Source organism: Hippocampus bargibanti, linkage group LG02, assembly GCF_051943395.1.
Source record: "Hippocampus bargibanti isolate YZ-2025 linkage group LG02, ASM5194339v1, whole genome shotgun sequence".
NCBI lineage: Eukaryota > Metazoa > Chordata > Actinopteri > Syngnathiformes > Syngnathidae > Hippocampus > Hippocampus bargibanti.
In genome coordinates this window covers 1,837,953-1,865,204 of record NC_142735.1, presented here as the reverse complement: position 1 = coordinate 1,865,204, position 27,252 = coordinate 1,837,953, and the positions used below count along the sequence as shown (strand labels likewise).

At 40.4% G+C, this 27,252-nt stretch overlaps 1 protein-coding gene across 3 annotated transcripts in view; it reads right to left on the bottom strand.

The window, feature by feature from the left end:
* nlgn3a (neuroligin 3a) overlaps window positions 1–27,252 on the bottom strand; it is a 232,790-nt gene that overhangs the window by 164,700 nt on the left and 40,838 nt on the right. For 2 of the 3 annotated variants that reach the window (XM_089020000.1, XM_089020009.1), the window contains exon 2: window positions 6,451–7,113. In XM_089020000.1, coding sequence (XP_088876126.1) covers window positions 6,451–6,916 — 466 coding nt within the window. In that variant the 5' untranslated portion in view covers window positions 6,917–7,113. Of the gene's footprint in view, window positions 1–4,045; window positions 4,106–6,450; window positions 7,114–27,252 lie in introns of all 3 variants that reach the window. The other variant, XM_089019990.1, reaches the window with a different exon arrangement.

The following is a 27,252-nucleotide window of genomic DNA, read 5'->3' as shown; positions in this document are numbered from 1 at the left end:
TCGGCCCTATATATTTATATCTCTACTGTCCAGACGTGGCGTAGCCAGACTCTGCTATGATTGGTCCCTGCTCTCAGGTTGGGGGGAGCAGAGGACTACTCCCCTGCGGCTACACTGATTATTCTGATCTATTGTCCTGACTGATTACTTCTATTGTCCTGACTGAGTATGAGGTCTACGACTGGCCTGATTGCCCCATTTGCTCTGGTATCACCTCATCAGCATAACTAAGCCTGTGTTGCCTAAGAAGTCTGTTGTACAAACAATGAGGGATTTTGCTGTTTTATGAAATAGCTTATTTTACTCCCCTTTCAAACCATCTATTTTCTTTCGCTAAGATTTTAACCTCATTGTCGTCAAATGAGTGGTTGCTAGCGTCTAGGTGCATGTGTACTGCCGATTGAGGCCCACTAGTATTATCCCTGCGATGTTGACAAAGTCTTTTTTTTTTGAGAATTTGTTTAGTCTCCCCAATGTGTTGCTTCATACAATTTCCTTTTTTACAATCATAGCAGAGTCTGGCACAGCCACGTCTGCACAGTAGGGGTAGATATAGGGCCAAAACCACCAGCAAAAAGATTTTAGTTCGCTGACGAAACCTCTTGGATAAGAAGCGAAACGTCCGACACCTTCAAAGAAGTACAGATGACGGCTGAAGAAACCTTTTCATCGATGGACCACTCCTGTACGACTGAGCGCTCACACAGACGTGTAGACTATCGATTGTAACATTTCAGACAACCATGTAGAAACCTAAAAGCATTTAGGACACTGGCGCTCAATACATCGATACAATCTACCAGTTGGTCTCCAATGTACTCTTGGTATATCGCAAATTCAAAAGAAGATAAGATTAGACGACATATGTGTTTAAAAAAGTATCTATAAAATGAAACGAAGGTTTCAGATTAAATGACACCTTTCATGTTTATGGCAGCAGGGGGGCTAAGTTGCAACCGGCTTTTCTCATAACATTGTGTCGCAAAACTAATACACGAAACGTACAATAAAACCATTTACGCATTACTGAACCTAAGGGAGATACTAGGGAGAAAAAAATCATGAGGAACACTAATATTAAAGAGATATTTCTGTGCATATTTTACATCTGGGACTAATTCTGAAGCGGATGTGCCTGGAGGGTTTGTCTCAAATAAAATTGGTTTACCAAAGTAGACCATATGGGTGCACGGAGTGAGGTCACACGCTGCCTATTGCTTCCATGGAAATTGAGAACCAAATTTCTGTGGGACAAGATATGCTCTGTATCAATTAAAAGGCTGATTGTTACGTCCTGTCGGGCACAAATCAGGAATTAGCCGTGTGATTTTACAAAACATTTTCACAGCAAGGATCGTCAGCGCAGAGCGCCGATGCGTTTGTGTAACTGTCGCGGCTTGGAATTGAAGCGGATTCCCATGTAAATCCATTTCAATTCCAAGCCGCGACAGGAGATGTGAGACAATGTCTTTTCGTCAATAACTGCTCATAAAAAAACTCAAATTCAGTCATCGCAGAACGCTTATGTGGAACTGCCGCTGCTTGGAATTGAAGCGGATTTACAATACATGGGACAGGAGATGTGAGAAAATGTCTTTTCATCAATGAATGCTACAGCTTCGTGTTTGCTTTCAACATTTAGCTTGTAGCAGACGTGCACATTTCATCACAACGTCCCATATCCACTAGTGAAAAAGATGCTTTGATCCTCTTCTCTTTCATCTAGAACTGCTTCATGCAACAAAGAGGGTGCAGAAAGTACTTAAGATCGAATGACTGTTTGTGTCTTTGTGTTGTCATATTATTTGTCAAAGTCAAATTTAGCTTTATTGTCAAATATGCTAATTTGCATGATATACAGCACATATGAAATTACCGTCCTCTCGGACCCAGCGTGCGAGGCACTTATAGTGACTTTGACAAACATAATAAACACGAAAAGGCCAATTTACCGGGAGAGAGAGGAGCCGCTGCATGTTGAAAAATGACAAATAATATGAAAACACAAAGACACAGAGAGTCATTCATTCTTCAGCACTTTCTGTACCCTCTTTGTGATTTGTTATTCAGTTTCTTTTTGTTCTTTTTGACTTCAAAATGGCGCCGCGAGAGTGGCTGCCTTTACAGCAGCTCCTGTATTTTGTTTTTCTACTTCGTCCATTCCCTTCCTCTTCCTTTCACAACCTTAGATCTCTTAATTGCAAATATCTCCACTGTGAGACTAATAAAGGTAAATTCAATACAATCTATCATTGCTTTGGTACTTTTGACCGCAAGTGTATATTAAATATTAAAGTGTTATGATCAGTGAAATCTCACCAAAATACCATTTGAACAGTAAAAACAAGAATGCATTGAAAGGCAACATTATCTCATGAGCATTCAGGAGGAAAAGTTAAAACACAAACATCATCTGCAACATCGATGAGAAGGTTTCTTCAGCCGTCCGTCATCTGTACTTATTTGAAGGTGTCGGACATTTCGCTTCTTACCCAAGAGGCTTCGTTAGCGAACTAAAGTCTTTTACTGGTAGTTTCGGCCCTATATATCTCTCTCTATATATATATAACCTTGCTCTCAGGTTGGGGGGAGCAGAGGACTACTTCCTGTGGCTACACTGATTACCTCTATTGTCCTGATGATTACTTATATTGTCCTGCCTGAGTATGCATTCTACGACTGGCCTGATTGCCCCATTTGACCTGGTATCACCTCATCAGCATAACTAAGCCTATGTTGCCTAAGAAGTCAGTTGTAGGAGCGATCCAAATTGAACCTCACCCCACCATGGCAATTTAGTGAAGGGTTTTGCTGTTTTATGCAAATAACTTTTTTTTACTCCCCTTTCGAAATTACCAGGAAAAAGATTTTAGTTCACTGACGAAGCCTCTTGGATAAGAAGCGAAACATCCAACACCTTCAAAGACGTACAGATGACGCCTGAAGAAACCTTCTCATCTCCTGTACGACTGAGAGCTTACGCAGACGTATCATCTGCAACAATTTCATTAAAGTGAGTAGGAGGAAGAAAGCAGGTTTGCATTCCTTGGGAATAATATCCTAATAAGCAGTTTTGATAATGTTTGTTTTCAAGATTGGTAGTTATAGCCAATTCTGATTTACTTTAATAATAATAATAATAATAATAATAATAATAATAATAATAATAATAATAATAATGCATTTCATTTATAAGAGCATTTCAAACTCTCAAAGTCACTTTACAGTCACAGGTTAGGTTTTTCTGTGGGTGAGCAGTGGCAGCCAAATGCGCCAGCGTTCACTCAACCCCAAATAACTCAACTGGATTGAAAGTTATCTAGCTAGCTAATAGATAACTAATGGATAGCTAGCTAGATAGATAGCAAAGAGATAGCTAGCTAGGTAGCCGGCTCGATATGTAGCTTGCTAGCTAATAGATAGTAAAGAGACAGCAAATACAGTGATACCTCAACTCAAATACATAGAAAGCTAGCTGGCTAAAGGATATCTGCCTAGATAGCTAGTTAAGTTCATTTCTGTCTCCTTATTACCTGTTACAAATTATCTAGCTAGCTACTTAGCGCCTCTTACAGGAAAAAATTCTTGAAAAGGGGTTGTGTCCAAAATGCCATTACTTTACTGTGAGATAGGCCTGCTGTAACATTACTTTGCATAGAATGTTCAAATTTGAGAGTTTAATTGAACCGATTCTCATGCCTGCTTCAAATTTCATTCACATTGATGAAAATAAATAACATCCATTTACAATCGCATCAAAAATAAGATGCAGCTGGTTTTTCGGCATCAATTGCCTTTCAAAACTCTTACGTTTATTTTGTAACCTGTTTTTTTCCAATCACGGGTACACCTGCGCAGCCATGCGCAGCCTCATGCAAGGCAGCACAATTCGCTTGCACTCGGGTCAACAATGACGTGGCTCCTGGATTCTTGCCCATTTGAACTTTGACTTGAAACTTGGTTGTCGCTCATATTGGCTGCTTTGGAAATGACCTCCTCAAGTTTCTTTCATTTCATTTCTTTTCACATCCGGTTGTTTACCTACCTCCTTTTCTACACATTTTCTTGTTGGGTTTCCTGGCACATTCCTTGGATATTCTTTTGACTGTAAAATGAATGGGAAAAAAAAACTACAAAATAACAGATAGCTCTGGAAAATATTGCAGGTTACATGCAACAAGTCTGTCGGACATCCCCCACCCCGTCACCCAAATCATCCACAAGAAACGACAGAGGACCTGTTGAAAACGTAAACGGGGGGGGGGGGAGTTGGGTGCTGCAGAAATATTCCGAAGTGGTGGAATGAATTTGCTGCCATCCTGGGACACAGGAAGCCTATATTCACATGCACTTCTATTTAAGACCCATTACAAGCCATGCAGTTGCTGGTCAGATTTCGCCATTTCGAGCTACCGCAAATTGAAATGATATCATTTCGAATCATTTGAATAGGTGATATAGAATAGAAGTTATCATATTTATAAGTTTTCATGTTTAGAAGGCCCACAATGGAAGCACAGAAAATCTGGGGTCAATATGAGGTGAACAGACACGGCCTGTTAAACTATCATCATCATGTAGGACACAGGTGTCAAAGTCAAGGCCCGCGGGCCAAATCCGGCCCTCCACATCATTTTTTTCGGCCCGCGAAAGCAAATCAAACTTGTTAAATTCTATGATGATTGCTAAAATCTGAGCCAAAATTTCATATTTTTGGATGTCAACCACAATAAAAGTCATTATTCTTGACTTTAGATTTGAAAACGAGTTGTTCATTAATTTGCTGTGTGCTCTATATGTAATATTTGAAGGGATTTAAACATTCTAATGGGTTCCCCAAATTCATAACGGCCCTCGAGAGGAAACCATAACTACAATTGGCTTTGTGTCAAATGACTTTGACACCCCTGATGTAGGAGATCTGGCCTTGGACTAATTTAGGACTTGGACGTCCAGGGGTGTGGTATTCAAATCAAGAAGGCTATGTTTTACTAATCTATCACTTAAAGGACAACCAACACCTTCAGACAAGTTGTGTCCATAATTTGTGAAATCACTTCAAATGACTTCTACTGAGCGTATTTTACAAAGATTCCACGTTTTTACGTTTTAAGACTTGCACTGAATATTCAGGAAGTCTTTTCGATTTTCAAGTTGCTGACGATGCCTGATGTGATGTCACGACTGGAACGCCCCTGACCGCGAAAGCGACACACAATGCATTTTGGGTACTTTGTTTAGTCTGAAAACATCGTGTCGATGCGCGTTGATGGAAAAATTAGAAGGAAAATACATAAATAATGCGATGGTGAATCGTTGTGTGTTGCCCCAAGACTACTATTTAATACTAGTTGACACAAATTCCCAGCAGACAAATCAGCTCATTTTAAATCGAGCCTGGGCGCCATCTTGTGCATTTTATGGGCTACATTGGAGTCCTGACGTCTCGAATTGATACGGAAGGACTTCTTTAATCAATGGCAAACATTTATGCTTTCCTCTTCAGAACTATTTGAATCATATTCATAACTGGATGAGCAAAAAGAAAGCATCTTCTCCGAATCTGAAGCCATTGTTTTGATTCTCGAGGAAGGCAAGACGTCCTGGCGTGACATCACGAACAAGGGGGCAGGACCTTCTGAAAGTCGCCATCTCCGAGGTCATTTTGAAGTAGTTTTGAGACACTAACACATTTTTATTGGTGTTTTGCATTCGAGTTAACATATTAGCCTGCATGTTTTGGGTATTTTAGATGCAAAACGTTTTTCTGATGTCAGTTAGGAAACAAAAAAATGGTGTCGGTTGTCCTTTAAATTTGCATATACTCTCAATAAATTGCTTGGCAGAGGGCTGCAGAAGGTGGACGTCGGTCATGAATGGCTACCTCCCCTACCGGCAGTAAAAGACAATCTTCCTGTGTTCGAACCTTTGTTCACAGTGTCCGACCGAACATCTCGGACAATAGGTGACCCGTAAAGGGTCATTCAAAATATCCAAATCTAAAATGCATGGCTTTTTTTAAATAAAATCTCCATTTAAAAAGGAGAGTAAAGGGTCTTACATAGGTTAAGCTGATGCCACAGGCCTCTCATGTACCAGACATATTATTTCACCAACCTATGAAAAGATCATTCACTTTATGAGGCAAGCACCTTGTCACTAATATCTGCCAAGACAGTGAAGGTCTGAAAAAGTGCAAACCCCCAATGTCTCCCTTCTTTGATTCAAATGTTGTCATCATAAGTTATTTAGTCATCAAAAGAGGAACCTTCTCAGTGTGACATGAAAGTAGAGAGTTGATGAAAAAAAAAAAAAAAAACAAAGACGGTAAGTTGCAATGACTGACACGGCTGTAGCATGCGCCAGACAACAGGTCATGCTCAACAACATAAAGGAAGTGATAGAGAAGGAAGACAGAAAAGGGGTTTCCTGACTACTCGACACACTCACCATCTTCTGTTGGAACGTAGATGTTAAGATAAAGACAATCCTCGTGTTGGTCTTGGATGTACGTGGTAATTATATCCAGGTTGTAGGTGAACCATACTGGCATCATGATATCTGGAACGGCATTGTGAATGTTTTGGGGACAGACTGGAGCAAAATGGGTGGCGTTCTTCGTCCCTGACCAGGATGAGGGCGGTTCAGGTGGTAAGAAGCGTTTTTCCCCAACCGGGGAGGCAGCGTACGGGACACCAAGGTATTGGTCCACCGGGCCAAGGATCTCACTGGGTAGAGGTACCCTCACACCTCGTAATTTACCATATTGTGTGTTGACGGTAGGGTGGTAGCTCTGAGCTATCGCTACCATAAAGCACCAGCTGAAAGTTAATAGCCACAGGGATGACGAGATGGTGTTCTGGGTTCTTTTCCAGTTCTGCAAAGGGGTACGACTTGTCCTTGGCGAAAACCACATGGTCCTCGAGAGCGAGTGCAAGACACCAACATACAACTTTCCTCTGCTTTAGCTTAGACGAGCAGTCGAGCTACGGGAAGGCCAATCATGGGTTGATACACTGGTCTCCAATGGTTTGGGGAGGATGCCAAACAGTTGTGCAGTTCTTCTCCTGAAGGAGGTCCGCTCTCCTCACTTGTCAGATCTTCGATCCCGTGCTAGAAAAGAAGAAAACAGGAGAATTAATGACAGTTTCCTGACAGCTTCTACTTTTAAGGACAACCGACACCATTTTTTGTTTACTAACTGACATCAGAAAAACGTTTTATAGCATCTAAAATACCCAAAACACGCAGGGTGATATTTTTAGTCAAATGAAAAACACCAATAAAAATGAGTTAAAGTGTCCCAAAACTACTTCAAAATGACCTTGGAGATGGCGAGTTTCAGAAGGTCCCGCCCCCTTGTTCGTAACGTCACGTCAGGACGTCTTGCCTTGCTCTAGAATCGAAACAATGGCTTCCGATTCGGAGAAGATGCTTTCTTCTTACTCATCCTGTTATGGATATGATTCAAATAGTTCTGAAGAGGAAAGCATAAATGTTTGCCATCGATTAAAGAAGTCCTTCCGTATCAATTTGAGCCGTCAGGACTCCAATGTAGCATCCAAGAAAATGCCCAAAATGGCGCCCAAGCTCCGTTGGAAATGGGCTGATTTGCCTGCTGGGAATTTGTATCAACTAGTATCAAATAGTAGTCTTGGTGCAACACACAACAATTCACCATCACATTATTTATGTTTTACTTCTAATTTCGCCATCAACACGGATAAACACGAAGTTTTCAGACCAAGCAAAGTACCGTAAAATGCATTGTGTGTCGCTTTCTCGGTCAGGGGCGTTGCTTCCATGACGTCACATCAGGACTCGTCACCAACTCGAAAACAAGACTTCCGGAATATTCAGCGCAACTCTTAAAACGTAACATCTCGCTATATGCCGTGGAATCTTTGTAAGATACGCTCAGTAGAAGTCATTTGATTTTACAAATTATGGACACAACTTGTCCGGAGGCGTTTGTCCGTTAAGACCGTCATATTTATTGACTGCCGGGGAGCTTTTGTGTCCTGACACAAAAACTGCTCACATAAATGTGACAAGAGTTTTTGCAAGTGCCACCATTGGACCAAATGATGAATGATGTCTTTGATCATTTGCTAATGATGTGTTTAATAATATAGTATATATATACGTCTGTGTAAGCTCTCAGTCGTACAGGAGTGGTCCATCGATGAGAAGGTTTCTTCAGCCGTCATCTGTACAAAAGATATAGTATATAGTATATATATATATATATATATATATATATATATATATATATATATATATATATAGTATATATATAGTATTGCTGTTTTTGCAAAAGTTTTTTTCCGACGTGTGGGAGGTGCGATTCGTTATTTGCCCTTCTTTTCCTTTTATATTGTGTTTTCATCATCATGATAATCATAGCAATGCAATGCAATGCAATGCAATACAGTGAGACCTCAACTTACAAACACCTTATCTTACAAACTTTTCGTCTTACAAACTTCAAATGTCTGAAAATTAAACCTTATAATAAGCACTATATTCATAATACCCACCCACCACGGCTGGCGGAGTGATCTTCGGTGGAAGCACACGACCGGACAGCACCAACAGTCCTTATGGAAGGTGACTCTCCTTCCATAAGCCATCAACGACCATCAAAAAGGTAAATAAAACTTTATTTTACAGCACAGTTTATTTCTTTAATTACAGTCCTCATGTAATGTGCCTCTCTTTCCAAACAGCAATTCCCTTTGACCTTCGACCTCCAACGCCATTCCATCAAGCCATAAATGACCATCACAAATGTAAATAAAGTGACTTTATGATACAATGCAGTGTTTTTATTTCATTACAATACAATAGCACATTTATTATACATAGAATAAGGTATGTTGTGTGTAGTTTTAAGGCTTATTTAGTTGAAAAGTATATTTTATGGAAACCCGGGAACGGATTATTCCCATTTTAATGGTTTCCTATGGGAATTTTTTTTTGAGATACACACTTTTCGCCTTACCCACTCTGTCGGGGAACCAATTAAGTTCGTAAGTTGAGGTCTCACTGTATTTATAAAGCACCTTAAAGGACAACCGACGTCACTTTTTTGTTTTTTAACTGACATCCGAAAAACGTTTTATAGCAACTAAAATACCCAAAACACGCAGGATGATATTTTTATTCAAATGCAAAACAACAATAAAAAAGAATTAAAGTGTCCAAAAATTGAGCTGCGAATTGGGCATTTTCAGAAAGTCCCGCCCCCAGTTCGTGACGTCACGCCAAGACGTCTTGCATTTCTGGAGAATCAAAACAATGGCTTCAGATTCTGAGAATATGCTTTCTTGTTACACATCCAGTCATGCATATGATTCAAATAGTTCTTACCCCACACTTGCCTGATCAATTTTCAATTTTTACAGTATAAATCACCCCTCCATTATCCAACAACATTTGCTCTACAAAGAAAAGTTGACATTTGGGAGAAGGTATTGCCTTGAAAAAGATGACTTGAATGATTTACAATGCATCAGCAACATGAATGTTCCCGTGGGTGCTGTTATCGCTCGGTTATTATTCCCATCTGCTTCGACTGTGGCTCAAGCATATCGTATATCCATACGTACTGAAGACACGCCACACGAGCCCATCTTTGTCAGCATATATGTAAAGAACAGGCGGACCGTGGACGATTGTGCTTTGAAATTCATGCACAGAGCACCTGCTGACGGAAAATACAGTGATATCTTGGCTTACGAACTTAACTTGGTCCCCAGAAAGAGTGTGTAAGGCGAAAAGTGTGTATCCCAAAAATTTATTTCCCATAGGAAACCATTAAAATGAGAATAATCCGTTCCCAGGTCCCCATAAAACATCAATTCCTACTTTCTTATTTTCTAAGTCTTAAAACTACACATAATATACCTTATTTTATGTATCATAAATGTGCAATGGTATTATAATTAAATAAATAAATTATACTGTATAATAAAGTTGTTTTATTTACCTTTGTGATGGTCGTTGATGGCTTGATGGAATGCAGCGGCCGGTTTCCTCAGCATTAAACACTTGATGAGGAACGTAACCTTCTTCTTTCACCATCTTGAGGAATGATCCCTTGTAGGTGCTTTCTCTGCGATAATTTTATCTAGTTCTTCATTAATTGTGTTCTGTTTAGCTGGGTTGATAGATTTTTGCATCAAGTGTGTGTGTTGTTTGTGGAGCCTGATTGATGGGATATTTTAACCTTGCAGTCTGCACTCTGGATTTCAAAGTTAAAACTCTCTCACTGTCGTCTGCCTGTCTCTTTAATGTTTAAACCACGTCGCCTCACTGCTGCGTTCTTGACCAATCACGTGGCTTTAACCGAAGACTGGGGGTGGGGAATAGAGGCCTAAAACAGTCAGCTGCCATTTTCTTGTTAGAAGAACGGGCTCGTTCCCAAACGACACATCACTCATTGTGGTAGCTCCGTGTGTATCCCAAAAAATAGTTTGTATGCCAAGGTAAAATTTGTCATAAATTTAATGTTCGTAAACCGAAAGGTTCGTAAGCCAAGAGGTTCATGATACATGACGATACATGACAAGTCCTCTCTCGTATTCAGTCTGTGGATTAAGAGGCATCCGATGCTTAGGGGCTAAGTGTTGATAACGGATTATTTGAAGGAAAAAGTTACACTATCCACAATAGGCTGTGGAGGCAGAAAAACCTGCAAGGGATATTTTGTTGAGATTATTAAATAAACAAAAGCATCCACCAACGCTGCATATTTTTGGATTTAGTGAGTGGTAACCTAATTCACCCACTCACCCTACCATTGCCCACAGATACTCATTGTGGTTCCATGATCAAAAGATTCAGTTAGAAACTCTTTATAATAATAATAATAATAATAATAATAATAATAATAATAATAATAATAATAATAATCAATTTCATTTCTAAGCGCCTTTCAAAACTCTTAAGGTCAATTTGCAGTAACATGATACATTTTTCTGTGGGTGAGCAGTGGCAGCCACACGCGCCAGCGTTCACTCAAACCAGAAGTAACTCAAATAGATAGAAAGCTAGCTAGCTAGCTAATAGATAGCCAACAGATACCTAGCTAGATAGCAAGGCAGTTAGATGGCTACAGAATAGATAGCTAGAGTGTAGCTAGATAGCAAATAGATAGCTAATAGATAGCTAGCAAATAATAATGATAGTAACAATAATAATAATAATAATAATTCATTACATATCTAAGCGTCAAGATAGAAAGCTAGCTAGCTAGCTAATAGATAGCTAACAGATATCTAGCTAGATAGCAAGTCAGTTAGATAGTGAATAACTAGCTAGCTAGATCATCTTACGTGTCCATTTAACTTATTCACTGCCATTCTTGAATTAATTCTGGAATTGAAAAGCGTGACATTGAGTTTTGTTTTCTTGCCGATAAAGCGCTGGTCAGACCTCTAGCAATGTTTTTCCCTTTCGCGCTTTGTTCCAGCTTCAGCTGTTGTTAAAGCGCTATATAAACTAATATGTATGTATTTTATTGCATTTTATACAGCCACCCCCATTTCAAGCTTAGATAACTCCAGACTTATATAATTTAGGAATTAACACAAAGGGGCAGCTTAATAATAAGATTTCATTTCTAAGTGCCTTTCAAAACTCACTTTACAGTCACAGTCAACTTTTTTCTGTGGGTGAGCAGCGGCAGCCACACGCGCCACCGTTCACTCAACCCGGAATAACAAATTGATAGAAAGCTAGCCAATAGATGGATTAATTATCTATTGGCTAGATAATTAATAGCTAGCCAGCTGAATGGTCAGATGGCTAATAGCTAGCTAGCTTACACAGACGCAAGTAATAGATAGATAGACCTACTTAATAAAATGTAACAAACCCAAATACATAAATAAATAAAATAAAAGGAAACATATTACTGGACTCATACATAATCTTGCTAATACATGCAAAAACGCAGACATGCAAAGAATTAACGGTAACTGAAAATATGAGCAACCTGTGCTGTAATTGCCATGAAGTAAACTACATTGCTCTTAGTATGATGAGACCTGCAGCCAATCTTCAACGTCGACCTTGCGTTTAACAAAAGAGCTCTTTGCTTACATCGGTATCCTGTTGAAACAGATTCAAGGAGGCTTTGCTCTCTTGTTGTCTTCAACTGCAATGCAAGTTTGCACCATTTTGTCCTTGCTTGTCCTCTAAAGAGATGCCCGATACGGTTGGAAATGCATTTTAGAATTGATCTTCTCTCTCTTTCTCTTTCTCTCTTTCTCTATTTCTATTTCAAGATCAATGGTTAATAACATTTTACAGCTACGGAATCCAAACAGTTTATATGCACATTCACCAAATGCTTCATTAAATTAAATATGTTTTACAAATTCAAGACAAGTTTTTTTTTTTTTTAATAGAGAGAGAGAGACAGAGAGAGAGAAAATGAGAGAGTGAGAAAGGGGGAGAGAGAGAGAGAGAGAGAGAGAAGGAGGGAAGGAGATAGAGAGCGAAAGAGATTGAGAGAGAAAGAGAGAGATAAATAGAGAGCGAAAGAGAGAAAGAGGGAGAGAAAGAGACAGAGAAAGAGACAGAGCAAAATAGAGAAAGAGAGATGGAGAGAGAGAAAATGAGAGAGTGAGAGATAGAGAGAGAAAGAGAGAGAAAGAGAGAGCGAAAGAGAATGAGAGAGAAAGAGAGAGAAATAGAGTGAAAGATAGAGCAAGAGAGAGAGTGTGTGTGAGAGAGAGAGAGAGAGAGAGAGAGAGAGAGAGAGAGAAGAGAGAAAGAGAATGAGAGAGAAAGAGAATGAGAGAGAAAGATAGAGTGAAAGAGAGAGCAAGAGAGAGAGAGTCTGAAAGAGAGAGAGAGACAGTGTGAAAGAGAGAGAGAGAAAGAGAGAGAGAGAGAGAGAGAAAGAGATAAATAGAGAGAGAAAGAGACAGAGCAAAAGAGAGAAAGAGAGATGAAAGAGAGAGATAAATAGAGAGAAAGAGAGAGAAAGAGACAGAGCAAAAGAGAGAAAATGAGAGAGTGAGAGAGAGATAGAGAGAAAGAGAGAGTGAAAGAGAATGAGAGAGAGAGAGAAGGAGGGAGGGAGATAGAGAGCGAAATAGATTGAGAGAGAAAGAGAGATAAATAGAGAGCGAAAGAGAGAAAGCGAGAGAGAAAGAGAGATGGAAAGAGAGAAAATGAGAGAGTGAGAAAGAGAGAGATAGAGAGAAAGAAAGAGTGAAAGAGAGAAAATGAGAGTCAGAAAGAGAGATAGAGAGAGCAAGAGAGAGACAGAGAGAGTGAAAGAGAATGAGAGAGAATGAGAGAGAGAGAAATATAGAGTGAAAGAGAGAGAGAGAGAGAGAGAGAGAGAGAGAGAGAGAGAGAGAGAGAGAGAGAGAGAGAGAGAGAGAGAGAGAGAGAGAGAGAAGGAGGGAGGTAGATAGATAGAGAGCGAGAGTTTGAGAGAGAAAGAGAGAGATAAATAGAGAGAGAAAGAGAGAGAAAGAGAGAGAGAGAGAGAAAGAGAGAGAGAGAAATTGATAGCGAAAGAGATTGAGAGAGAAAGAGAGAAAGAGAGAAAGAGAGAGAACGAGAGAGAGAAAGCGAGAGAGAAAGAGAGAAAGAGAGAGAGAGAGATGGAAAGAGAGAAATTGATAGCGAAAGAGATTGAGAGAGAAAGAGAGAGATAAATAGAGAGAAAGAGACAGAGCAAAAGAGAGAGATGGAAAGAGAGAAAATGTGAGAGTGAGAAAGAGAGAGATAGAGAGAGAGAGAGAGTGAAAGAGAATGAGAGAGAGAGGGAGGGAGATATAGAGCGAAAGAGATCGAGAGAGAAAGAGAGAGAGAAAAAGAGTGAGCGAAAGAAAGAGAGAGAGAGAGAGAGAGAGAGAGAGAGAGAGAGAGAGAGAGAGAGAGAGAGAGAGAGAGAGAGAGAGAGAGAGAGAGAGAGAGAGACAGAGAAATAAAATATAATATGTGAATTCTACGACACTATTATCTACTGAGATGATAATTCACATTCCGGCAAGATTGCACGTTACAAAACCACACGGTGGGGTATTCAGAGCCCCACCAGACGTTCCATGCACTTTGCTCACTGCAGCAGGATATCGTTTTTCCTTTTTCCACAAGCTGTGCTTGCTCAACCATCTAAGCCGCTATCTCTCCCAGAGATTATATGATTACTTCCACCAAAGTGAGAATAGAGGGGGAGGGGCGCAGTAGCTACGTATGTAGCCTCTTTATATACTCTATACTGCATAGTATGAGCATCTAGGCTTGGCTGCAGCATGCAGTGTACGGTGTAAGGTGGAAAGTATGTATCCCAAACATTAATTTCCCACAGGAAACTATTAAAATGAGAATAATCCGTTCCCAGGTCCCCATAAAACATAATTTTCTACTTTCTAATCCTTAAAACGACACAAAATATACCTTCTTTTATGAAGAATAAATGTGCTATGATATTATAATTAAAGAAATAAACTACACTGCATAATAAAGTAGTTTTATGTACCTTTGTGATGGTCGTTGATGACTTGATGGAATGGAGTGACCGGTTTCATCCATTGATGAGGTGCTTTTCTTTCACAATCTTGAGGAAGGATCCCTTGTAGATGCTTTCTCTGCGATAATTTTATCTAGTTCATCATCAATTGTTTTCTGTTTAGCTGGGTTGATAGCTTTTTGCATCAAGTGTACGGATGGCTTGTGCGGGTTGTTTGTGGAGCCTGATTGATGGGATATTTTAACCTTGCAGACTACACTTTGAACTATCAAACTGAAACGAGTCAAAATTTCACTTTTCTATCCATTTTGTCATTCTCTCTCTGCCGCCTGCCTGTATCTTTAATGTTTAACACACCTCCCCTCACTGCTGCGTTCTTGACCAATCACGTGGCTTTAACCGAAGACTGGGAGCGGGGAAGAGAGGACAGAAAAAGCGGCTGCCATTTTGCTGTTAGAAGAACGGGCTAATTAGCGAACGACACATCACTCATTGAGGTGTGTGTATCCCGAAAAAAAGTATGTATACCAAGGTAAAATTTTCATAAATATAACGTTCGTAACCCGAAGTTTGTAAGCCAAGGGGTTCGTGAACCGAGGTATCACTGTATCACCCATGAAAGTGTGTGGGAGTGACCAGCTGCACCTGCTCCACTATCTGTGCGAAAGCAGCTGCAACACACTGTAGAAGCAAAAACAGGCTGACTGAAGACTTCTCAGGTGGGCTATATGGACACTATTCTTGGCTCAGCTGGGGTGAAGCATCAGCGCCACTGATGGGTGATGACTGTGATGTAATTGTGTGGCTGGCTCGGGTCAACATGATTGAAGTGGCTTTGCTAGGTGGGCTTTGGTCATGAGAGGAGGATCCCAGAGGAGGGGTTTTAACGCTTGAAGTAAAGGAGAATGGATGTTTTTCCTCAATGTCTGTGGCTAACTATGGTGGCCCAAGGCCAGAGAAGAGAAAGAAGGGGAGAGCAGTGCAATTCCATTTTGTGGTGCAGAAACATGAGCGGCACACTGATCAGAAGCAAGGCTACTGCTGCTTTGTAAGTTTTTGCAAGTGCTTAGTTACAACTTTTGTTCTGTACAACTACTCTTGTAACTACTAGCGTTACGATTCCTATGGACATCTGTCTAAGCTCTCAGTCGTACAGGAGGGGTCCATCGATGAGAAGGTTTCTTCAGACGTAATCTATACTTCTTTGAAGGTGTCGGACGTTTCGCTTCTTATCCAAAAAGTTTCGTCAGCTAACTAAAATATTTTGCTGGTAGTATGTTGGGGAAACTGAACACATTCTCAAAAGGACTATCAACATCGCAGGGATAATACTAGTAGGCCTCAATCTGCAGTACATATGCACCTAAAAGATAGTAAACACTCATTTGACGACAATGAGCTTAAAATATTAGCGGAAGAACATAGATGGTGTTGGAGGAGGAGTAAAAGAAGCCATTTTCATAAAACAGCAAAACCAATTCAATTTGGATCGTTCCTACAACCGACTTCTTAGGCAACATAGGCTTAGTTATACTGATGAGGTGTTACCAGATCAAATGGGGAAATCAGGACAGTCGGAGACCCCATACTCAGGTAGGACAATAGAAGTAATCAGTGTAGCCGCAGGGAGTAGTCCTCTGCCCCCCCTCCCCCCAACCTGAGAACAGGTACCAATCATAGCAGAGTCTGGCACCGCCACCTCTGGACAGTAGGGATATATATATATATATATATATATATATATATATATATATATATATATATATATATATATATATATATATATATATATATATATATATATAGGTCCAAAACTGCCAGCACAAGATGTTAGTTCGCTGATGAAGCCTCTTGGATAAGAAGCGAAACGTCCAACACCTTAAAAGAAGTACAGATGAGAGCTGAAGAAACCTTTTCATCGATGGACCACTTCTGTACGACTGAGAGCTTACACAGACGTATGCCAAGATTAGATTCACGTGAATTTAACGTTCGTAAGGTGAAAAGTTCCTTAGCTAAAGCGTTCATAAGCCGAGGTATTACTGTACAGTGAGACCTCAACTTACGAACTTAATATGTTCCCAGAGTGTGTAAAGCGAAAAGTGTGTATCTAAAAAAAAAATTCCCATAGGAAACCATTAAAATGGGAATAATTCGTTACCAGGTTTCCATAAAATATACTTTTCAACTAAATAAGCCTTAAAACTACACACAACATACCGTATTCTATGTATAATAAATGTGCTATTGTATTGTAATGAAATAAAAACACTGCATTGTATCATAAAGTCACTTTGTTTACATTTGTGATGGTCATTGATGGCTTGATGGAATGGCGTTGCAGGTTAAAGGTCAAAGGGAATTGCATGAGGACTGTAATTAACGAAATAAACTGTGCTGTAAAATAAAGTTTTATTTACCTTTTTGATGGTCGTTGATGGCTTATGGAAGGAGAGTCACCTTCCATAAGAACTGTTGGTGCTGTTCGGTCGTGTGCTTCCGCCGAAGATCACTCCGCCAGCCGTGGTGGGTGTGTATTATGAAAATAGTGCTTATTATAAGGTTTAATTTTCATACATTTGACATTTGTAAGACGAAAAGTTTGTAAGTTAAGGTGTTTGTAAGTTGAGGTCTCACTGTATCCGAATTCTAACAGTCTTTACTTTGGGTGTCGTCTTTTGGAAGATAAAAAAAAAAAAAAAATCAACCTGCATCGCCATTTTGAGACACCTCAAATACTACAAAAATGATATTTTCTGCGCTGTTATATTACATTTATTTTCATACATTTCTACTACAGTAAAGTCTCGTTATATCGATATCGGATATATCGATAGTCCCGGTTATATCGATATTTTTTCGGACTCCCTTGAATATCGATATAACGAGACTTTACTGTATTACAGTAGCAGATATAGAAGCTACCTTTTTATTTTGAATTCTTGCTGCATGTCAATGTGCTTTCTTTGAAAAACTGATTTCTACTTTCAATTTCAACAGCTACAGGAGGGAAAAGCCCCTTTGGTTGAAACAAAAAAAGCATCAGGTCAAACTTTTTAATCAGGACAAAGCGAAGACATACGACAGCGTGATTGAATGTGTGTGTGTTTAGAGGACACACAGTAAGGGAGGAGGACTTCATCAGTCTCACTCGTCCCCTCCTACACCCAACAGCTTCTCAGAAGTCCTCTGCGCTTTGATCTCTACCTGCTGAAGTGTCGCCAAGGGAAAGAATGGAGGGAAAAGGGAAAAGACTGCACACGTTCTCCCACATCATCCCCCAGAAATATTGATCGTTTCATCGCCTTGGCCTTGCCGACCGTAATAAATACGACTGGGGCGGTTGTTGTGAGCTGGGGAGGGAGGCGGACGTGCTGTGCTGAATCTAACGGAGGTTATTAGCCTGTAATGCAACACAACATTCGAGCGAGTACGCCCCATGAAACACCCGAATTCTCCACTTCCAACAGAATATGCTTGTATCCTAAGGGTCCAGTCCTTGCGTGTTAACAACGAATACCATTTTGGCAGTGGCGGACTGTCAAGGCCTGCAAAGCCTTCTCTGCTGGCCTAAAAATACAGTCATATCTTGGCTAACGAACTTATTGAGGCAGTTCCGTGTGTATCCTGAAAAAAAGTTTGTATGCCAAGGTAAAATTTTCATAAATTTAACATTCGTAAGCCAAGAGGTTCGTAAACCAAGGTATCACGGTATATTTTAGAAAAGCTCCTGGTAAAAAACCTCTGATTAATTAAAATAAGAAAAATATTATGATGTGATGTCAATACAGTGATACCTTGGCTTACGGACTTTATTGGTTCCCAGAAAGTGTGTTTAAGGCGAAGTTTTCGGTTACGAAAATTACATTTATGAATATTTTACCTTGGCATACGAACTTTACCTTGGCATACGAACTTTTTTCTTACACGGAGCTGCCTCAATGAGTGATGTGTCCTTTGTGAACGAGCCCGTTCTTCTCACAACAAAATAGCAGCCTACTATTTTTGTCCTGTATTCCCCGTTCCTAGTTTTCGGTTAAAGCCACGTGATTGGTCAAGAACGCAGCAGTGAGGGGAGGTGGTTTAAACATTAAAGAGACAGGCAGAGAGAGAGTTTCAACTTTAATAGTTCAAAAGCAGAGTGTAGACTGCAAGGTTAAAATATCCCATCAATCAGGCTCTACAAACAACCCGCACAAACCATTTGTACACTTGATGCAAAAAGCTATCAACCCAGCTAAACAGAATACAATTGATGAGGAACTAGATAAAAATTTTCAGAAAGAAAGCACCTACAAGGGATTGGATTTGCCTTTATTCGTCTCGCATTGGAGAAATTTACATTTCACAGCAGCAAAGTCATTCCTCAAGATAGTGAAAGAAGGTTACGTTCCTCATCAAGTGTTTAATGCTGATGAAACAGGCCACTCCATTCATCAAGCCATCAACAACCATCACGAAGGTAAATAAAATGACTATTATATAGTACAGATTATTTATTTAATTATAATGGCATCACATATTTATTATACATAAAATAAGATATGTTTTGTGTAGTTTTAAGGCTTAGAAAATTAGAAAGTAGAAAATTATGTTTTATGGGGACCCGGGAACAGATTATTCTCATTTTAATGGTCTCCAATGGGAAATTAATTTTTGGGATACACACTTTTCGCCTTACACACTCTGTCTGGGAACCAATTAAGTTTGTAAGCCAATGTATCACTGTATGTCAAAAGACTTCACTTATTGGGCCTGTTCTTCCAAACAAGTATGTTCATAGAAAAGTAGTGTGTGAAAGACAAGAAGCGTTCACAGCGGAAGTTGCATTAGGTTCCCCTATGTGGGCTCCATTGACAGCACTAACATTCCAACGTATCGATTTTTACACTTACTGAAGAATTTTCTAGTTGCCGAAGGTTGGATAGTAGACAAAAATCTTTTGAAATCCAAGCACCATTCCATAACACAAGTGTTTAATTCACTTCAGCAGTGCCATGGAGTTGGAGGACACTCCGCAACAAGCTCTACAGGAGAAGTGTTTCTCTATTGATCCCAGGGAACATGTTTTTGAAACATCGATGTTCAACATAGGCTTCTGTTAGTTGAAGTGAAACTTGAAGCGAACGCACACCTACGTCAGCACAGGCCTGAGAGACAAGGTAAAATGCGCGCAAGACAAAAATACTTCTAGTAAACACGGTTTAAAGGACAACCGACGCCTCCGGAGAATTTGTGTCCATAATTTGTAAAATCACTTCAAATGACTTCTACTTTTTACAAAGATTCCACTGCATATAGCTATATTTTACATTTTAAGGCTCACGCTGAATATTCAGGAAGTCTTGTTTTCGAGTTGATGACGATTCCAGACGTGACGTCACGTCTGGAACGCCCCTGACCGAGAAAGCGACACACAATGCATTTTGGGTACTTTGTTTGGTCTGAAAACTTCATGTTGATCCGTGCTGATGGCGAAATTAGAAGGGAAACACATGAATAAGGCAATGGTGAATCGTGTGTTGGACCAAGACTACTAATTGATACTAGATGACACAAATTCCCCGCAGACAAATCAGCCCATTTCCAACAGAGCTTGACCGCCATCTTGTGCATTTTCTGGGACGCTACGTTGGAGTCCTGACGGCTCGAATTGAGACGGGAGGACTTCTTGAATCGATTGCAAACATTGATGCTTTCCTCTTCAGAACTATTTGAATCATATTCATAACTGGATGAGTAATAAGAAAGCATCTTCTCCGAATCTGAAGCCATTGTTTTGATTCTAGAGCAAGGCAAGACGTCCTGGCGTGATGTCACGAATAAGGGGGCGGGACTTTCTGAAACTCGCCATCTCCGAAGTCATTTTGAAGTAGTTTTGGGACACTTTAAGTCATTTTAATTGGTGTTTTGCGTTTGACTAAAAATATCAGCCTGCGTGTTTTGGGTATTTTAGATGCTATAAAACGTTTTTCTGATGTCAGTTAGGAAACAAAAAAATAGTGTCGTTTGTCGTTTAAAAGTCTCCCTACGCTGTTGTTATAGCAGCTCGTGTCAAATACAAGCATCCGCATTAGTCCTGGGGAACATCTAACTTGACATAAAGAGAACCGATGTGACCCAAGAGTGTATAATCACTGATTACAAGCGCTCCTGGTGAAAACCAAGGCTGGATGTGCCATTACACAAATGACAAGAGACAGAAGGACAGCAACTAGAACAATCAGAACGTTACCTCTGCTGAACTCATTAAAATGTGAGAGGCAACAGCAAAAACTTAATTTAGCATCTCGCCTCGCAACGCCGAGGGAAAGCCTCGGAGCCGGTGCGCCGCGTTGAGACTGACTTCAATCATGAAGGGATTGCTCTCTGGCCTCTTTGTGTCGATATTACAGAAAAAAACATATCTATCAATTATTTGCTAACACGTGTTTCATTCGAATAAGGAGACATGGATTTTAAAACAGCAAAATCAATAATGTATGAACGCATGCACTGAAGCATTCGTCGTACAGGCATGCTCCTTGTTGAAAATCACTGATTAACAACAACACACCGTTTCAAATCTTCCAGACTAGCATGCAGCGGAATCACATCAGAGAGTCGTGGCTTTGGAAAGCTCTTGCTGGGCAGCAGGGAAGGCTACACTAGCGGGGGTGGGGGACACGCGAGTGCTTCCCTTCACTATTTTTCCTCTCAACACACCGAGACCCAGCAGCTATGATATCTAAGACTTGGCATCAAATCAAGGACAACGATACTGCAGATTCTGACTGCTAATAACCACACTGATGCACGGTACTGTTCTGAAGAAGCTGAAGCGACGTGGTCAGGTGGTGGCAGTCTTGGGCCTCGTTAGAAGAGCTTGACGGCCTGCTTGCCCAGTAGGATACAGTGACACATCGGTTTACGAACCCATTGGCTTACGAACTTTTCGGTTTACGAACGCTAAGTTTATGAAAATTTTACCTTGGTATACAAACTATTTTTCAGGTTACCAGAGAGGTGCCACAATAAGTGATGTGTGGTTCGCGAACGAGACCGTTCTCCAAAAAGAACATGGCTGCCGATTTTTTTGGTCCTATATTCCCCGCCCCCGGTCTTCGATTAAAGCCACGTGATTGGTCAAGAATGCAGCAGTGCGGGGAGGTGATTTAAATATTAAAGAGACACGCAGACGACAGAGTGACAAAATGGATTGAAAACAATGAAATTTGGACTAGTTTCAGCTTTGATAGTTCAAAGGCAGAGTGTAGACTGCAAGGTTAAAATTCCCATCAATCAGGTTCCACAAGTAACCCGCACAAGCCATCTGTACACTTCATGCAAAAAGCTATTAACCCAGCTAAACAGAACACAATTGATGAGGAACAAGGTAAGATTATCGCAGAAAAAGTACCTACAAGGGATCATTCCTAGAGATGGTGAAAGAAGAAGGTTACGTTCCTCATCAAGTGTTTAGGTTCCTCATCAAGTGTTTAATGCTGATGAAACCGGCCACTCCATTCCATCAAGCCATCAACGACCATCACAAAGGTAAATAAAATGACTTTATTATACAGTTTATTTTTTTATTAATAATACCATAGCACATTTATGATACATAAAATAAGGTATATTATGTGTACTTTTAAGGCTTAAAAAAACGTACGTAGAACGTAGAAAACTATGTTTTACCAGGACCTGGGAACGGATTATTCTCATTTTAATGGTTTCCTATGGGAATTTTTTTGGGGATACACACTTTTCGCCTTACACACTGTCTGGGAACCAATTCAGTTCGTAAGCCAAGGTATCACTCTATTGGTAAGGTGCAAACTCTTGGGCTCATTTATTTGAATATAATGAATAATTACATCAAGGAAGGACAAGAATGCTAAACAACCATATTAATACAGAGTGCCACACTTAGTCCTGGTTTGAAAGACAAATTATGTTCAGTAACGCAGCGCACTGCTTTAACATTTTGTATCTAATGGCCCTTCCAATTAAGCGACAAAACGGGCTGTCATTGGTATGGTTAAGGAGTTGTTGGTGTTAGCTGAATATAAGTACCTATTCAGAATAAGAATCATCTTCATTGCCGAGTACGTAGAACATACAAGAAATCTGTTTAAATGTATGATGGATTAGGTGTGCAAGGATCGGTAGCGCCCGCCTGAGGGGAATAGCTGGAAAAGGTGGTGGACAGGGTGCGGAGGGTCCCAGAGGATTTTCCGAGCCCTTGTTTCGATTCTTGCAGTGTGCATCCTCGAGAATGGGTAGGAAATGCCAATGATTTTTTCAGCCGTCCAAACTGTCCGTTGAAGTCAGACTTTGTCCATTTTTGTGGTGGCCCTGAACCAAACCATGATGGAAGAAGACAGAATTGATTCGATGGCAGACGTGTAGAAATGCTGTGGCACCTCCTGTGACAGGCCATGCTTCTTTAGCAGCCTCAGGAAGTAGATCCTCTGTTGGGCCTTTCTCAGGATGAAGTTGGTGTTGACCTCCCACTTCACATCCTGGAAGACTGTGATTCCCAAGGACTATTAAAGTAACTTGTAATCACAGGTACTTTAAAAAGTCTAATGATTATTAAAGTTACTGAAGCAAGTCACTGAGAAATGGCGGAGTCAGTCAAGGTTGCCATACAATGGTTAGTTGATCATGCATTTGCCCGTTCTGCCTACAGTCTGCGGGAACACACTGTAGTCTTCCCGACCCAAACTCTGATCTGGTTGAGCTGTTGAGCCATCGGCAGTGGACGGTTGGATGGTGATAAACAGCTGCATGAACGCATTTTGCTGATTCCCGCAGGACAAATAACGACCAACCCGAACTGAGATGAACCCTGTGGCTGCTCAGCGAATAAATAATGGCCGGACTGTGAGATGCTGACGGTGCTTGAAACAACCGTTTGCTCCCCTGGACTCGATGATTTCTACAGATGTAATCAAGTTTCAAGTAGAGAGACTCTATACGGTGTAATATCTGTATTTCTCTTGAGTGACAGTCCGAGTGTGTGTGTGTGTGTGTGTTTGTAGGACTAGTCTTGTGAGGACCACTAACATTTTATACCATACAGAGGGAGGACATTTTTGACAAGTGAGGACCTTTAGGCCGGTCCTCACAAGTTTTTCATTGTAAAGGTTTCTAGGGTGTCTATACATGCATCTATTAAAGTTTCAGAGAGGTCCTCACAAATTCACCCAAAATGATTTTTGATGTGTATTTTCATTTCACTTGGATACACACACTTTTTTACTCACTGTGTGTGTTTATGTGTGTGTGCGTGGTTACTGAGAGGAAAACATTCATACCACAAAAAGGAAAACTATATTTTAACCAAATTCGCCACATGGGTGAGGACTTTGAATCTACCCATTCCGAAACTTCACTCCTGCTGTTATTTCAGTTTCAAGTCCACTTTTTATTTCTTCGATTTTAAAGAAGTTGATGTGGCAAATGGGGTGACATTTAGTGTTCAAATGTAACACTAATTTTTCTCTAAACTTAGCAGCAACGGTGGTCCTCACTTCTTATCTGGAGTTATCCGGACCTCACAAAACATTTGAAACAGGAATGTGTGTATGTGTGTGTGTATGTGTGTTAGACAGTTTAAATAATATGCCACAAGGAACACTGACAGACAAGGGGTATTTATCAAAGCTACAACACTCCATTGTAAAGAAACTAACCGAGGTGTTTAAAAAAGACAAATACATTCCCAACAGGACATTATTACAACTACTATTGATCCATAGCATCGATGGGGAAAACTAAATAAAACTCAAAGTATCATTCAAGCAGCCCACAGGGATTCTCAGACAAACTACGCCATTAAGTATTAGGTGTGTCTATAATCGAGCCCTATGTAAACACATTAAGGTTTACACGTCGCATAGTCATTATCGAAACTCCTACAGATGCCATTTGCAGGGTGGTATCTATTCTCTTGATGAATTGTTTACGGTGCTATTTTCGAGCCTGATGCTAACACAGCTGCAGTTTAAGAATGATTGTATGATGAGTCGTCAAGTCAAAAATGACCCAGGATTTGACAAATAACTATTTCACAGTACAAAATATCTGCAGAGTGTACAGATGCGGTCTCATAAATATTGTGAGGATTTGTATACAATCAGAGTGAATTTGCCGTGCTCTTTCGGATATAATTGCTTTATTCACGCTGTCGCCGGCTAGCTGCTTTTCATTAATCCAAATTAACAGAAGTTTTTCAACCTCTTCTATTGCCCGTTGCTTTGACAGCACGGAAACACCTTTAGCAACACACACACCTTTAATAGCTTCTTTGTGGCGAAGGATGGTAGCAATGGTGGATTTAGCATATTGCTACTGGGCCATTAAGTCAGACAAACGCATACCTCGTTCGTGTTTCTCAATGATCTCCTTCTTCTCCTTGACTGTAATTTTGTTTTGTGTCTTCTTCGGATGAACACGATCCTATGGGGGGGGGGGGTCTTTTTCGGTCCCATAACGGCAAAAGTATCTGTTATAAATCCTTGAAGATGAACGACGTGTGCACTCAGAGAAAGGCGGTGTGGAAAGGTAAGCCGGCTGTGACGCTGTTCGGTCGTGTGGTTTGGTGTCTTTCCGTCGAAAATTACTCCGCCAGCCGTGGTGGGGCGCCGTTCGGTGTGTATCCCGAAAAGTAGTGTGTATGCCAAGGTTTAATTTTCCTAAATTTAACGTTCGTAAACCGAAAAGTTCGTAAGGCAAGGTGTTCGTAAACCGAGGTCCCACTGTATGTCAGAATTTAGGTAAAAGGATCAAGTTGCACATGACCCAGACTCTTCACTATCCACACGCAAGCCACCACGGGTACTGTGAGAAGTGTCCATGCAGTCTGACAAAGGCATAACAGCCACAATGGTTCCAGAAAAAAAAATGTTGTTTGACTTAGGGTCAAACTGTTTGCAAGAAAGTGTCTGCTTGTCAAGTTGCCATGTCAACCAGTGAGCCACTGCTTGGAAGAATCTATGAGCCTTGGTATGTCACGACTGGCTTCGTGTTACCAGAATCAATCAATCAATCAATCAATCAATCAATCAATCAATCTTTATTGACTTATACAGTTCAGTTTATTTCTTTAATTACAATACCATAGCACATTTATTATACATAAAATAATGTACAGTAAAGTCTCGTTATATCGATATCGGATATATCGATAGTCCCGGTTATATCGATACTATTTCTATGCACGCACGGAGAAAATTACATGCAAACAGGGTGGGATATATCGATAGTCCCGGTTATATCGATATTTTCACGATTTTTTTTTTTTCACTTTGCTGCTGTGAAATGTAAATTTCTCCACTGTGAGACTAATAAAGGCATATCCAATCCAATCCAATCCAATTTTTTCGGACTCCCTTGAATATCGATATAACGAGACTTTACTGTATATTGCGTGTCGTTTTAAGGCGCATCTAGTTGAAAATTATGTTTTATGTGGACCAGGGAACGGATTATTCTCATTTTAATGGTTTCTCTGGAAAAATAATGTTTGGAATACACACTTTTCACCTGACACACTTTCTGGGAAGCAATTAAGTTTGTAAACCACGGTATCACTGTAATGCATTTGAAATATTTCCTTGAGGAGTGGGGAAGGGTGTCAATTGAGGAAGCTTATTGACGGTGTTTTTTGAAATGCTTTTCAAATCAAGCAAGTGTCAACGTATTCAGATTGTCAATGACAAATTGCGCCAGTTTGCTGCTTTATAATAGTCATTTTATTTTCCAGTCCAAACTATGTGATGTTATGAAAGGGTGTGATTGCATTCATGGAGAGAGATGAAATAAAAGCAAAAGAAAAAAAATGGGGGAGGTACGTCATGCTGCTCTTCGCTGCTCTTGCAGCAGAAGTGAGGATCTTTTTTTCTTGTCTCTCTCTCTCTCTCTCTCTCTCTCTCTCTCTCTCTCTCTCTCTCTCTCGCTTGGTCTCTCTGTCTCACTCTCTCTGTATCTCTCTCTCTCTGTATCTCTCCCTCTGTATCTGTCTTTCACTCTCTCTGTCTCTCTCTTTCTGTCTTTCTCTCTGTCTCTCTCTCTTTCTCTCGCTGTATCTCTCTCTTTCTGTATCTCTCTCTCTGTCACTTTCTCTCTCTCTCCCTCTGTCTCTCTCTCTGTCCTTCTTTCTCTCTCTCTTGCTCTGCTTCTCTCTCTCTCTCTCTCTTTCTGTCTCTTGCTCTGCTTCTCTCTTTCTCTCTCTCTGTCTCTCTCTCTCTCTTTCTGTCTCTTTCTCCCTCTCTCTTTCTGTGTCTCTCTGTCTGTCTCTCTCTCACTATGGCTCACTCTCTCTGTCACTCTCTCATTCTATCCCTCTGTCTCATTCTCTTTGTCTCACGACTGTCTCTTTCTCCCTCTCTGTCTTTCTGTCTGTGTGTCTCTCTCTGTCTTTCTCTCTCTCACACAGTGTCTGTCTCTCTGTCTCTTTCTCCTTCTCTATCTCTCTCTCCCTGTGTCTCTCTCACTCTCCGTTTGTCTCTGTCTCTCTCTTTCTCTCTCTCACTATGTCTCACTCTCTCTGTCTCTCTCTCTCTGTCTTTCTGTCTCTCTCTCTGTCTCTCTCTCCTTCTCGGATTCCTTGCTAATTAAAAAGAAAATCCCGCAAGTTTACAAAATAGTAACAAAACATCTCGACATATACAGAACAAATCAATGTTTACGACAGACACCTGTCGTGTATTATCTATGCCGGCACTCTTTTGCTCCGGAGCCCATTTGTAATTGTCGTTATTGCC